Raw genomic sequence first — 15,601 nt, forward strand, 5'->3', positions numbered from 1 at the left:
AGTGGTTTTCCCCACTTGCTCTTTCTAACTCTATCTAATGCAATTTACCTTAACTTACTCATCCTTCAATCTGTCACATGGTCCTTTTTTTTCTTTTTCCATTTCTTTGCTCATACCATTCTTCTTTCTCTAAACATCTTGTCTTTTGTCAATTTCCGTTTTACCAGTTATTTAAGGTTTACCTCCAGGCCTGTCTCTTCCAGGAAGCTTTCTTTAATATTCTAGTATTTCTTGATCTCCCACTTCTCTGAATTTTTACATATCATATTCTGTTCAAGGATTTAAAAAAATTGTCTTTGTATTGCTGGTGCCTAGGATATTACTAGTACCAACTAGTACTTACTAGTACCCGAAATGTGAGAGGCAATTAATAAATGCTTTTTAAGTTTAACTGCCCCAATATACAAGGTTTATGATGAGGTATCATTGTGTTTCCTCAGAAATATTGGGTAAAATCTGGTTGAAAACATGTGACTGGATCAGTCTAACTCTAGAGATATCCTCTGACTCTAGAATTTAGTCTGAGTAGAGGAGATACTCTCTGTCACCAAACTGTTACATCATGACTTTAGTCAAGCAGATTTGCTACCAAATATTCTTTCTACCTTCTAGAGCTGTTTGTGTAATTTATGAAAGATGCAATCAAGTGACAATGAGTTATCTTTGTTATGCAATTTGAACTCTAAGACATAAACCTTCCTTGAGATTGAAATGGTGACTGCTCAAATCCCTGCAGATTTATAAACATTAATTTTTACTTATTTATAAATAGCATTTTAGTAGAGTAGTTAAATTTAAAGAACTTCAAATAAACATTATATTTAAAGAAGATACTTAAAGTAACTAGAACCAAAGATACATTTATGTACCTTGCTCATTTTTCATTAGTCTTAACTTACATGTTAACAACATTTTAACAATAAACCAATCTCATGCATAGATACTAATGAGGATATTCCTTTACAAATCACTTTGGATGTTATCTTGGTGACAAAATCTTCCTGAATTTTTGCTGCGCTCTCTGGGCTTATTAAGGCTAGCTTACTGGCAATGTCCCATTAGCTTTTCTTCTAGTCAAAGACTGATCGATTTTATGAAATATTCTGCATTGTGCTTGTTACAGTACGAACCCAAAGAGATACATGAGACATTATCCCTATCCACAAGGACTCTATTTAATAAGTTACAATAACATCTAGAATTTATATGGAACTTTAAGATTCACAAAGTACTTTGCAGATGTCATTTCATTTGTTTTTTCCAAAAATCTCCTCTCTGAGTCACCAAAGGAATTGATAATGTAAAAAAGATGCACTTCCTCTTTTCTCCTCTTTTTTCCTCTCCCTTCCTCTCCTAGTATATTTTTTTCCTCGTGGTCTCCTTATATAAGAAGAGATGTTTCCCTGAGTCAGAAAAATAAAAATTTCAGGTCTCTTTGAGCAACCCAAGGACATCAATCTACATTTTTTTTCTTTGATTTTAATTTGAAAGATTTTATTCTACTTTGCTTGCTGGTATCAGAGGTAGAGGATCAAATTGAATCCATTCCACCATTGTTCCTGGATAGGGCGAGCCAAATGACTCAACAATGCCCCTTTCAACATTCCAGTAACTTTCTGAACCAAAGTGTCCCTTCAATGCCAGTGCTTCCCTATGTATGCTGTTTTCTCCCTGAGAGTGTCATCTGCTACTGATGAGAAGCAAGGCACTCATCTCCTGTCAGAGAAGTGATGAATTAAGATTATACTTCTGACTCTCCTGGACTTTCTCTACAATGACCCAGAAACTCTGTCACCTTGGAAGCCCACTCTACCCCTGGATTTCACACACTGGAAATACCTTTCACCTCAGCAGGTGAAATCCCTCTGATGGGCTGATTCCACTTAGAACCTCCATTTTAAGGAACAGGCTCAGATTAGCCACGTCTTTATTCTTCTCCAGATTGCACTCCTGAATATCCTCTACTTTCTCTACAATGCCCTTTCAGTGAGAACCTTCATCTCTCCCCTTCCCCCTTTTATATACTGTCTTCTCCCATTAGAATACAATACAAGCTCCTTGAGCACAGGGACTGTTTTTTTTTTCTGCTTTTATTCCTATTCCTAGTCAGTTAGGTGGATCCGTGGACAGATCTCCACTCATGAAATCAGGATGACCTGAGTTCAAATTTGTCTTCAGACACTAGCTGTATGACTATAAGCAAGTTACTTACACCCATTTGCCTCAGTTTCCTCATTTTTTTGTGAGGCAATCAGGGTTAAGTGACTTGCCCAGGGTCACACTCATTTGTAAAATGAGCTAGGGAAGGAAATGACAAACCACTCCAGTATCTTTGCCAAGAAAACCTCCAACAGGCACATGATGAATTGGAAATGACTGAACAACAACAAATTATTGTTCCTGACATATATTAATATTTAATAAAATCTTCCTGTTGTTGTTGCCCTTGATTGCATGTAATAGTCACGTCTCATAAAACTGCCCTGATTCATGTAATTTTGCAATAGCATTATTAATACATTTTTTACCAGACCCAGATGTAAAGTCACACACATATAACTGTTCACCTATTTATAACATTATTCCTGAGACACTCACATTATTATCTCTAAAGTCACATTTTCCTAGATCCAATTAGCAACATTAGGTAAAGAAGGGCCAACACTATCATTATGGTGGGGAGATGAGGTTTCTTATACAACCTGTCAGAAGGGGGCAAGTATACAGTTTTTTCACTGGGAAGATATGTATACTTCAAGAGAAGGGGCACATTACTCTATGTTTCAAACCTCTTGGTCCTCTGCTCGCTTGTACTGGACAGCACCAATTCTCTCTGATTCTTTGTATGATCCAGATTTACCAGCCTCAGTATCTTACCACTGGGATTCCTGTCTATCAGGACATGAATTCTCCCCAAACTCCTCAAAGGGACAATATTTTCCCCAGGTGGAAGAATGACCACCGAGGGGCCTCTGTGTGGCTGTACTGAAGTTGCCTAGGTGAAGCTCCTTTTATCCTTAATAACTGACTTCTGATAGTGACTACTGTTTAAACTGTCATCATTCTTTTCAACAGAGCAGAACACTTGAATAGATTTTTTGTACATTAAATTAAGCTAGTTTTTAAATCTATTCACTGTACAATTCCACTTTGAGAACTGAATTTTCACTGAAAGGCCTGTCTACTCTTCCTTTGAATTTATATACATTATGGAGACCAGACAATTGTAGAGTTGGAAGGAAGCTTATAGACAATCCCTGCTAAAGGATCTATGACAAATGATAATTCAGACTCTTTTTTAATACTTGCAGTAATGGAAGACTCATTACCTCTCAAGACAGACGATTCCATTGCTAGAGAGCTTTATACATTTTTTTTTTTAAATTTTGAGTCAGTCTTCCTCTCTGTAACTTTCACCCATTGGTCCTGGTACTTCTAGGAAACATGTTCTATGTGACAGGCTTCTTAACATTTGAAGATAATTCTTCTGTCTTCTTTTCCAGGTACATTAACCTCAGCTTCTCCAACAATTCATCATATGGTTTCTGGGCTTCTCGTCATCCTTCTTTCCCACCTCCCTACTAATCATGGTGAAGTGCTCGCTCAGGGCTCTCAGGTCTTCCTGACTCCAGGGCTGGTGCTCTATCCATTGTGCCTTCTACCTGCCCCTCTCACCCTCATTTGGGGGCTCAATTTGGCATGTATGTCACTAAAGAGTTATAGAGTATCACTATAGGGTCACTCTACTAATTTACTGCCATAAAACATTTAGAAGAATGTCAGTGTTGTGATAGCCAGCCTCAAAACCAAGAAGACCTGGAATCAAGTCCTCCTTTGGCCCCATATTGGCTTTATGACATTGGGCAATTCACTTAATGACTCGGAGCTCTAAATAATTCTTTAAATGGCCTCTATAAGTTGCAGAGGAAGTGCCCGCCTGAACTGTGAGAAAGAATTTCCTTACCACCTGGGAGTTTTCTATACTTGTAAAATTACAGGCCTAGTCCCTCTGCCTAATACAATTAGAAAAGAATGTTTTACTCTAGAAAATATTTAGGGCATCAGGTACTGGCTTCTGTGATAATCTTAGTTTATTTTTCTTCCAAGCTTTTAAAAATACTTCACATTGACTTTCAAGTTTCTTTCGGTAGAAACATGGATTTATATAATTTGAATAAAATTATGAAACCTTTCAAAATATCAGAAACCATGGCTTTTGAAATATGTCAAAACATCACTAATCTATTTGGAATGTGTATATGTGTTCTAATCTATTCATTTCCCTTAAATTTGTTTTGAGATATTTCTACTTGGCTAAAAAAAAATGTTTTAATTCAGATATCTGTCATCAGATGTGTGAATCATAAGCTCACAGCAAAGATTCCATTAAGGCTGTTAGATTTCCAGTAATCAAACTCTGCTTTACATTTGACAGTTGGCATTTATTAGAGATATTTGTATCAAATAGAATTATTTCTTTACTCATAATTAAGAAAAATCAGAAACGAGTGCAGAAATGAGACAAATAAGATTTTGGGAAAAATATGATCCAATTATCCAAAATTCCCCGACCTGTCACCTTTCTATCCATATTTCTTCCCTATTCACTACACACACACACACACACACACACACACACACACACACATGCATTCACACACACCCTATTTTTCAATGCTTCATGAAATATATAAAGTTTTAACTTGAAACTTATATAAGGGAAAAACTTCATGGAAAGCAAGAAGTGTTCAGATTTGAGATCCCATATGAGAATTCCGTAACTGAGTTTCAAAGATAATAGAACAGCTGCCTTTTGACAAGGAAAATTGCCATCTGGAAAAGGACAGGAGATCTTGAGAACTAGTCTCCAAATATGTGATCAACCAAGGAAATACCTGGACTCTGCTATGAAGCCTGAGAGCCCCAGGAGGAAGACATAAGTTGAATCATGAAGAATGGAAAACAGGGGAGATTGTCATTTCATGGCAACATGTTAATAAGTGAATGGAACTAGCACCCATGGGGTTGCTACAGTCCTTTGCCTCTATTATCATCACTCCAGATGTCCCCCCAAGAATGGCTCAGCCAATATAATAAAACCAAGTTTATAATTATGTGGCAACCAGGGAGGGAATTCAACTCTATGCACTATACTATATGGATGTTTGGTTGAGAGCCTTATGACCTGCAACATGAAACACACCCCATGGAAACAGAGTGTGTGGGAAATTCACTTTGCCTTGCTCCTGCCATAATGTCCACTTCATTACAGGCTGTGTCATATGAGCATGAAACCCTCTTGTGAGCGTAGGGGCTGTATATAGGGTTGCTCTACAAATGGAACGAAGGAGGCTTTTCCATCCCTTTCCCATTGAGTCCCCTAAAGTCCTGCAGGGACTTTCACTAGCATGTTTGCAGATGATCAGTTAGACATATCAAGTTTCTAGGGAGGTAATGTTTAGTGACTGTGGCCAAGTTTTCTGTCAAAGGCAAAATGAAAAGAATAGACATGGAACCAGGCATTTCTCATTCTAAAATATGAATTCTAGGGGAGGGAAGCATGGAGTGGAGATGCAGGTGTCATGGCATCAAGGTTCCAACGTTCTGATAAAGAAGAAGCCTCTTTAGATCTGTGTCACACCAGAGAAAGCAGGTTAACACTGCAAGCAAACGCGATTGAGGCCAGGGTTACCACACAACATGGCTGTATATCAGATTTCGAGTCATCTTCTTGCCCAGGAGTCAGCCTCCTTTTCAGAGTTTGTTTCCATCGTACTATAAGTGATCTACAGCTTCAGGAAAATAGCCTTGTCATGAATGAAACAGTGATAGAGATTAGCAGTATCTTGCTATTTTGTGCCAGGAATTGTGAGACCTGAGTTCTAGTTCTTTCTGTTAGTAATTAGCCATGATCTTGGGTAAATCTATCCACTTCTATACTTTTCCTTGTGGAAGCTAGATGGTACAATGGATAAAGTAAAGCATAGGATTTGGTATCAGAAAGGCCTGGGTTCAAATCCTGCCTCATACTTACTAGCCATGTGACCCTGGATAAATCACTTAACCTTGGTCTCAGTTTCCTTATCTGTAAAATGGGGATAATTAGCATCTCCTAGGGTTGTTGTGAGGATTAAGAGATAAGAATACTTTTTAAACCTTAAAGCACTATGTAATAGTATTATTATCAGTAGCAGTATTTGCTGTTGTTCAGTTTTTTTGTCGTACTCTTTGTGACCACATTTGGGATTTTCTTGGCAAAGATCCTGGAGTGGTTTGACATTTCTTTCTCCAGCTCATTTTATAGATGATGAAACTAAAGTAAATAGCAGTAAGTGGCTTGCCTAGGGTCATACAGCTAGGAAGTGTCTAAGGTTGGATTTGAACTCAAGTCTCCCTGACTCCAGGTACTCTATCTTCCCCCAGGTACTCTATCCGTTGCACCACCTAGCTGCCCTTACTATTATTAGTAGTAGTTAGTAGATGTGATACCAGTAGTGAAATGGAGATAAATCCATCAATTTTTTAAAAAGTGAGATGTAAAAGTGTTTCATAAAGTATGGAGTAGCATTCTTAAAGTAGTAGGTATATTTATTTGGTCCACAGAAGTGTAACAAATTAAAATATAGCAAGAAACATAAGTAAAGTATGCCTAACTGCTGGGCCAGCTATGAGAGCTATATGTACCTAGCTAAGCAGCTAGGCATAGAACTCTCAACTCAAATATACCAACTCCCTTTCCTGAGCCTAACATCATATTGTAAGAATCAGTTTCAAAATCCAGCAAGCTCCTGGTTGGGATAGCTAGGTGGCACAGTGGATAGAGTACCTGGACTGGAATCAGGAAGATTCATCTTCCTGAATTCAAATCTAACCTCAGACACTTACTAGCTGTATGATCCTGGGCAAGTCACTTAATCCTGTTTGCCTCAGTTCCTCATCTGTAAAATGAACTAGAGAAGGAAATGACAAACCACTCCAGGATCTTTGCCAAGAAAACCCCAAATGGGGTCTCACAGATTGGACATGACTGAAAAATGATTGAACAAAGCTCATGGCTTGCTTTTTCTATTTGAACTAAATGCCGTTTGAAATTTACTTCACAGCTTTAGTACTACACACAACTTCTCCTTTCTTCCCACTCCTTTTCCTACTCAAAAGACTTCCACAAAAGATTCTTCCCATTCCATTACAGCCCAGCCTCTGCTTTGGTCCAAATACAGTTAAGTCAAAGGGTGACCTGAGAACCAGCTGCATGATTGGATTACTAGAAATGGCTTTCACCTGGACCCATCTGTGTTTGATCCCCAATCACTGGAGAATTGGCTTAGTTACAGTACTCTATTATTCTTCTCAGAGGAATGACTATGCACAAAAATATATAAAAATCACATTTGATAAGGTTGAGGGGGCAGATCCGATGGAAAGGTGAAAAGGATTTCTTGAGTTCCCTTACACCAAAAAGAGAGACAGTTGAATCAAAGCACTTCCATCATTCACCTTAATCCTCCAAGCTCGTTGGGTCCCTTTCCCCTTTGGTCACAGTGCCTTCTGTGTAATACAGACAGTTATTTGGTTCCCTATTGCCTCTTGCCTTATTCCTTTCCACTTATTGGTTGCTGAAGATACAGCACATTGCAAAAAAAATGCAGGATGTTGTCAGCTGTCAAATGCTTCATTAATCTAGTCTGAGTTGGAAAGGCATTGAGAAAACACCAAATACAATAGTATCTGTCAGACCCCTTCAAGCGTTTTTTGAAAAGTTTCTATCAGTCATTTGTTTTACTCTTTTACTGCACTCTGTCCATCGTTTAGCTGCAAAATGGATGTTTTCAAGGTACGATGCACTCTTTCTATAAAGCCGTTCTGAAGAGCGAACAACTTTGTAACCATAAAAACCTTTTTACTTGGGGGGTGGGAGGGAAAGAGCAGCCAATTAGGCAAGATCTTATTTCTACAATCCAAGATCTAACTGGTAAATGACAGATTCATGAAACAAAACTGACTATGGGGAGATCCAACGGAGAACAAGAAACATCAAAACCAGGAGAAATCTGTTTCTTAGAATTTATCTTCCACTGTGAAAGTCTTGAAACCCACAATTTCAGATGCCACCCCAACATAGGTTTTAGCCCCTAGTCATATGCCAATGGTCACTAAATGCATTTCTGGAAGAGAATACTGGTCATAAACTTAGAATACAATTAAAAACTGGTCAAAAACAGACAAGGGCTTGAACTTGCTTGAACTACAGTTGGAGAGTTTCATCAAGTCTCCTTCTGTGATAACAACATGGATGTGACCATGCTTTTGCATATATTTCATGCATTTTCATGCATTTCAAGTGCTATTCTGAAAGCAATCTCTCTAAGCAGCTTGTTCACCAAATGGATCACCTGTAATACCATTTAGCCTTGATCTAAGATTATTTATTTATTTAAATAATGTAGATAAAGTAATATTCTACCAAATCTCAAGATTTGGTTACTCCATGAAACAACTCAAGAAAAAAGTATATATTTCAAAGGCACTGGCCACCTTCATCACTGAGACATGATAATGGTAATTTGGCAAGTTTTCAAAAATATCATCCGACACCTACTGTGTGTGTTACAATCAGTATTCATGGCATTGGTGTCTTGTACTTTTGACCATCACAATGATCAGTTTTGAATGCAAATATCCTTAATGATCATGCCATCATTCTGTGGTCAATGTGATGACATCACTTGAGCCTGTGAGCAACTGTATTTTCATGGGAAAACTTGGCAAGCATTTTCGTTGACATTTCGAATAAAATTCTTGCCTTATTATCACTTACCGACCCAATTCCAGTTCGGAGAATTTTCAGTCCTGAGGTTTTTTCAAGCTTGTCTTTGTTGTCAGCTGTTGGGAAAAATTGAGAAGCATAGTTGTCAGCTTGGTGAGTATTCAGTTCTCAAGATACACCTAACCTTTAGGTTATTTTTCCCCTGTTGAAAAATTCAATAAATTTACTGCTGATATCCTTATTCATCAATGGACCAGCTTTCATGAACAGCAACAAAATTGACTGTGGCATTAGTCTTTCATAATAAGACCAACTAGAAGGGAAAAATGGAATGTATTTATTCATTTCATTATGCTTCTCACTCTTTTATCCTTTCTTACCATACCCCTAGAAGAAATGCACTAGAATAATTTAGAGCCAATAAAGGATTCATCCAAATTGGCTCCTGATTTAAAATGAGGAAGACTTTCAGGGAATGAATTACACTCAATAATCATTCCAAGAGAAATGAGCTTTGGAAACAATTAGCGGATGTAAATGCAAACTCAGGGATCCTAACACCAATACGGAAAGCCCGGCCTGCCCCCACTTCAGTCCAAAGGAAGTTGTGTCAAAAGCAATTGACCTTCACTTATGATTCTGAAGAAATATTCCACTGGACAAAGCTCCTGTCATTTTGGAAATGAGAACCCAGGAAAAAAAAAAGGATTGCATTGAAAACTCTGTGAATGAAGAATGCATTGGGATTGTGATGAATAGAGAAAGGGAAAGCAAGAAAATAGCAATTACTTTCACCTCACAGTGTAATACACCTATGTTAATCTCGGGTAATGAAATTATATCTTTGAGCATGGTACAAATGAGCTCCTGTTATAGCCTGCCATCTCCACCTTTAGGGTCTTTTCATTGTCTTATAGAAAGTTTTCCCTTCAAATGAATGAACATTATTTTTATATATAGGTAATTATATATACTGCAAAAAAAGGCTGAAGCAGACAAGAAACAATCCAGGTTAGAGCAAAGGCAATGTAAGAGTCTCAATAAGGACATTTAATTGGGATATGGTGAGGGCAATACAATGAAGTGAATCCTGAATAGCAGGAGAATTTTTTTTAATGGCAATTCATAAAGCAATCATTTTTTTAAAATGGAGTTCCCATTAACAAAAGATAACAATTTCCTGAGTAGCAGCTTACTTCCAAAGATAATCGTTGATAAACTTTTACAATTGGGTTTAGGCTTAAAAGGCACAGAAAAATAGAAGATTTAAAAAAAAAGAAAGCTCCCTTGTTATTACCAAGAGCAACCCGACCACAGGCCTAGAAATGAAAAAGGCAGCTTGTACAACAAATGTGTACTTCTAACTTTTTAAGCTAGTGCAATAACCTGCTAGTTGATCTCCCAGCCTCTAGTTTCTTCACTCCAGTCTACACTCCAGTCAGCTGTCAAATTTATGTTCTTAAAGTACATGTCTGACCATGTTCATATCCCCTTGCCCATCATTTAATTAACTCCCTATTACATCCAGGATCAAATACAAAATCCTCTGTTTGACTTTTAAAGCCCTTCATAACCTGGCCCCTTTCCTATCTTTCCAGTCTTCTTACAGCTTACATCCCTCCACATACTCTTTGATCCAGATATCAGCCTCCTTACTGTATCCTGCGCACAACACATTTCAAGTCTTCAAGTCTATGAATTTTCACTAATTCACCCTCATGTCTGGAATGCTCTCCCTCCTTATCTCTGTCTTCTGGCCTCCTTCAGGTCACAACTTAAATCTCACCTTCTGCAAGAAGCCTTTCTTAATTTATGTTAATGCTGGTGCCTTCCCTCCGAATTCATCTCCATTTTATACTGTTTGTATCTTCTTTGTAATTGTTTCCATGTTTTCTCCCCCGTTAGGCTGTGAGCTCCTTGAGATCAAGACTTTTTTGATCTTTCTTTGTATCGCCAATGTTTAGCACAGTGCCCAGCATATAGAAGCTACTTAATAATGTTTGTCGACAATTTCAACTAACATGCTTCTCGACAAGATGACCAGTGGGGCTCTCTGAGAGCCGAATAGGCAATCTCCATCTATATTTCTATCTAGAAGGAGAAAGACTTAACTAAAATTGGTGTAGGGAACTTGTAAGTAAGGGAACTCTCTGCTAATGTAAATTGATACCTTCTTTGCACCTTAAAGTCTTAGAGAACTGCCTAGAACACCTAGAAGTTACTCATCCAAGGTCACTTAGCCAGTAGGAGTCACCTGAACCGAGGTCTTGCTATCTTAGAGGCCAACTTTTTATCCACTAGATCAGGCTCCCTCTTTAGACCAATCTACATGGATGTCCAATGACTTTTTATTTAAATTGGTCACAACACCATAACTAGTTAATAGTGGTGAGGGAGGGACAAAGAACTCTATTGTTGATTGGGGATAACCAAATGTAAATTTTGCACAAAGAAAGTATTGAGTGTATTGCAGAACTGGCTTTTGTTAAGCCAAGCTCCCTCTGGTGTCGTAATTCACAATACCAACCTACTGATTATAGTGGAAGATATACCTATTTTGGAAAAAAAAAACTGTTTGGAGCATCCCTTTCCTGAAATGTAAACCTAGTCAAAACCTTATGCAAAGCTTATATTATTGAGTATGGAACCAGGAAATTAATCAACCAACAAGCTTTCAAAAAGCACCTACTATATGTCAAACACTCTGCTAGGCACTAGAGATATAAAGATAAAACCAAAGCATCCTCTGCCCTTGTAGACCTTACATTCTATTGGAATAGGGAAATAGGTGGTTTCACCAGTCATTTGATTTATGTCCTTCCAAATCTAAATGAACATCATTTTTCTCACTGTAGGGTGTATAACATAAAGAAATGGGGCCTGTAATTGGGATTGAACCCCACAGACATCACAAGTTTCACAAAATGGAGGCTCCAGGAAGAACTCACCAAATGAGATGAGAGTGAGCCTCGAAAAGAGACTCTCCATGAGTAGGCTCCAGGGTGGTAGGCTGGTGATGATGACGATAAAAATAACAATAAGGGCAGAACAAACTAAATACTAATGTACTCATGTCCAAGACTTTTATGAAGTCTGGCATTGGGGATGGAAGCCTCATTAAATATCTCAGTAATTGGTTTCCCTTTGAACTTTCTTACAGAAAAGTTGGCAACATTAGACTGAAATGAGTCGCTGGGGCAGTTATACAAGTATAACTGCACAAGCAAAAGACTTCTCAAAGGAAGTAAAAAGATCCTCTCTTTCTCTCCAACTAGACAAATCCTGCTGATCCTGTAAGGTCCAGCTCAATCTCCACCTCCTGAATAGATAGTATTTATACTGAACTTTGAAGGGATATAGGATGTCTCAAAGGCTTAAAACTGTCCCATGACTTTTGGGACACTCTGCATATAGGTTTTGAATAAAGTAGTTTAAAAATCTCATTCACACTGATCTCTTCCTTCTCTACATTCCTACAGAACTGTCCTAAGGATTTAAGACAACTTATTTGCTGTATTATGGTCTATAATTGCATTTTGTATTATTCCTCTCTCCTCAACTAGGACTCATCTTCCTGAGCTCAAATATGGCTTTAGGCACTTACTAACTGTGTCACCCTGGGAAAGTCATTCAACTTTTGTCTGCCTCAGTTTCCTCATTTGTAAAAATGGGGATAATAATGGTAACTACCTCCCAGAGATGTTGTGAAGATCAATTAAGTTAATAATTTTAAAGTGCCTAGCACAGTGTCTATTACATAACAGGTGCTTTATAAATGTTAGCTATTATTATTATTAGCTATCAGCTATTATTGATTCCCTCAGAAGGTCTAGTGTAGTACTGAGTACATAGTAGGTTTAGAACAAATATTTATTGACACACTGATTCTTTGTTTGAAACTCCTAAGAAATATGGAAAGTTCAGCAATGATTGTATAACAGAATTCATAAATAGCAGATAATAAATAGTCCATCCCCTTTTGACTGATAGATTCACTGATTATTGTTCATTTCCATCACCATCTTTTGTGCATTAGTGTATCAAAGACAAATCTTAGGAAGCTCTTGAACCTATGCATTTAGTTTCATTAAGGCCCAAACTCGCTCTCTTCCTAAGATGTGACCTCAGCCTAACTCAGGTATGATTCATCTGGGCCAAGAATTTGAAATTTACCCAGGGCTTAGCATGCTGTTTTGCACCCAGTAAGATGTTAATAAACATTTGTTGAATTGTATGTTAAACTCTAAGCTTTATTCCTAACTTCCTTACTCTTTCTAGATTCCATTTCCTCTTAACCATCCATGCCACCTGATGATCCAGGGGTGACTAACGACCAAAGCCTATCAATGGCAGGAAATGAAAAACCAAAAACCCACACACACAAAAAAAGCCACAGAACAACAATAATCAACAAAGAAACAACAGTCTGAGGTGAGATGTTGAGCGAATCAACCAACCCCACAGCCATCACAAGTTCCACAAAATGGAGGCTCCAGAAAGAACTCACCAAATGAAAGGAGAGTGAGCCTTGCAGAGGGATTCTCCCTGAGTAGGCTCTGGGGTGGTAGGCTGTTGATGATGATGATAAAAATAGTAGCTTATATTTATAGGGCACTTTAAACTTGTTAGCACTTTTGTATCAATCATTTAATTTTAAGACATGGTATTTAGGGAGAATCAGTAGGACTTAAAAGATAACTCGGTATGGACTAGAAGAAGGAGTCCAAAATGACTCCCAGGTCTGAGTTTAGGAAACCAGGAGATTGCAGGTGCCATTAAGACAAAACAGGAAGTCAGGAAGAAGAGATGGCTTTGCAGGGAGGATATGGTACTAGGTTTGGACCTGTCTGACTCAATGTGCCAGTGGGATATCCAGGTGGAAATGTCAGATGACAGAGATAACAACAGCTAGCATTTATATAGTGCTTTAAAATGTGCAAAATCCTTTGTATATGTATCTTGACATTTCCATCTGGATATCCCACTGCCACATTGAGTCAGACAGGTCCAAACCTAATACCACATCCTCCCTGCAAAGCCATCTCTTCTTCCTGACTTCCTGTTCTGTCTAACTGGCACCAGCCTTCTTTTGGTTTCCTGTGTTCAGACCTGGCAGTCATATCAGACTCTTTACACTCCATACTGAATTATCTGTTAAGTCCTACTGACTCTCCTAGAATACCATCTCTTAAAATTAAATGACTTATACCAAAGTGTTTTTTTAACTTTAAAGTACTCTATAAATATAAGCTGTTATTTTTATCATCATCATCCTTGTCAACAGCCTACCACCCTGGAGCCTACTCAGGGAGAATCCCTCTGCAAGGCCCATCCTCCTCCCATTTGGTGAGGTCTTTTTAGAGCCTCCATTTTGTGGAAAGGTGTAGGAGGGCCTGCCTTCGTTCATGTCTTGGCATTATTTATGATTATCTTTGGATTTAAAACCATGTCCTCCCACCCCCCTTTCACCAGGTTCCTTCATTCCTACCTTTCCTTCCCCTCCCCCCTGCTTTTTTTGGTCTCTTCTGTGTGTTGTCTCTGAGGGCAAGAACTGTCTTTCTTGCTTCCGTCTGTAGTCCCCAGCCCCTAGCATAGTGCCCGACACATAATAATCGCTCAATCAATGCTTCTTGCCTTGCCTGGTTACCTTTCACTTCACTCTCATAGCAGTAAGTATTTGTTTGTGGGGTTCATCCCATCATACCTTGAACTACAATAAGTTATTTATGTGCCTGTTCCTACTCCCCTATTAGATTGTAAGCTCTCCCCAAGGAAGGAATTGTGTTTTTATTGTATAGAGCAATAATTCAAATCAATCAATATTTATTTAGCACATCTTTCAGACTGTGAACTCTTGGTGCAACAGCATGGAGTTGTGGGAAACAGCCTGGCTAGGGAGTCTGGAGAGGCCTACGTTTGAATCCTGCCTAGTACCTAATCAGTTTTATGACCGTGGGAAAGTCAATTAATCCACTGACACGCTTCTAAGATTATAAATTGCAGATCAATCACAGTAGACAGGGTGCTATTTGGAATTTGGAATCAGAAAGGCCTAGATTCAAATCTTGCCTCATGTATTCTCTACTTGTGCGAACGTGGGCAAGTCAATTAAGCTCTCTTTGTCTCAGTTTCTTTACCTGTAAAATTACCAAGGGGAGGAGAGAGGTTGGACTGTAAAGTACCCTTCACCTCTAAATCTTTGATCTAATCTACATCACTGAAGGGAATTTCCACACCAAGAACTGTTCACACAGGTGAAATAACAGCTCTGGAACCCAAACAAATGCAAATTAAAAAGATAAGATAATATGATTTATAATAAATATCTCCCAGGGTTGTTAAGGCCATCAAATGACATACATAGGGTGCTTTGTAAACTTTAATTCATCGTGTTAAAATCTCAGCTATTACCATTATTAGGCATTAGGGATGCAAAGATGATCCAAGATACAGCATCTGCCTTCAAGGAGCTTACAATTTAGCAGAAGGAAATAAGATAAATAGGCAAATAACTATGATACAAAACATATCATAAGTACATAAAAATATCCATTATAGCATAAGTGATTCAAGCAGGAAGAGATGAAGAAAGATATGAGGATGAAGACAAAAAGATATGAAAAGATGAAGAAAGAGAAGAAGGAAGACGGATGAGAGAAGACTTAAGAACAGTGGCAACTAAGCTTCATCTTCAAATTAGGGAAGGATTTCAACAGTTTGAAATAAAGGGAGAGTCATTTCTAGATGTGAGGTTGAGTAAGAACAAAGGCACCAAGGTTAACAGGAGGTACAAGAAGGAGAATTGTCAAGGAATCTGGTTTGGCTGTTGGGTAA

At 38.2% G+C, this 15,601-nt stretch overlaps 1 protein-coding gene across 1 annotated transcript in view; it reads right to left on the reverse strand.

Moving 5' to 3' along the window:
• PTPRN2 (protein tyrosine phosphatase, receptor type N2) overlaps positions 1-15,601 on the reverse strand; it is a 1,506,109-nt gene that overhangs the window by 468,628 nt on the left and 1,021,880 nt on the right. Inside the window, exon 12 of the mRNA XM_027841109.1 lies at positions 8,819-8,883. Within this exon, the coding sequence (XP_027696910.1) occupies positions 8,819-8,883 (65 nt within the window). The remainder of the gene's footprint in view (positions 1-8,818; positions 8,884-15,601) is intronic.

This window comes from Vombatus ursinus, unplaced genomic scaffold (genome assembly GCF_900497805.2).
Source record: "Vombatus ursinus unplaced genomic scaffold, bare-nosed wombat genome assembly UNPS02014852.1, whole genome shotgun sequence".
NCBI classification, from domain to species: domain Eukaryota; kingdom Metazoa; phylum Chordata; class Mammalia; order Diprotodontia; family Vombatidae; genus Vombatus; species Vombatus ursinus.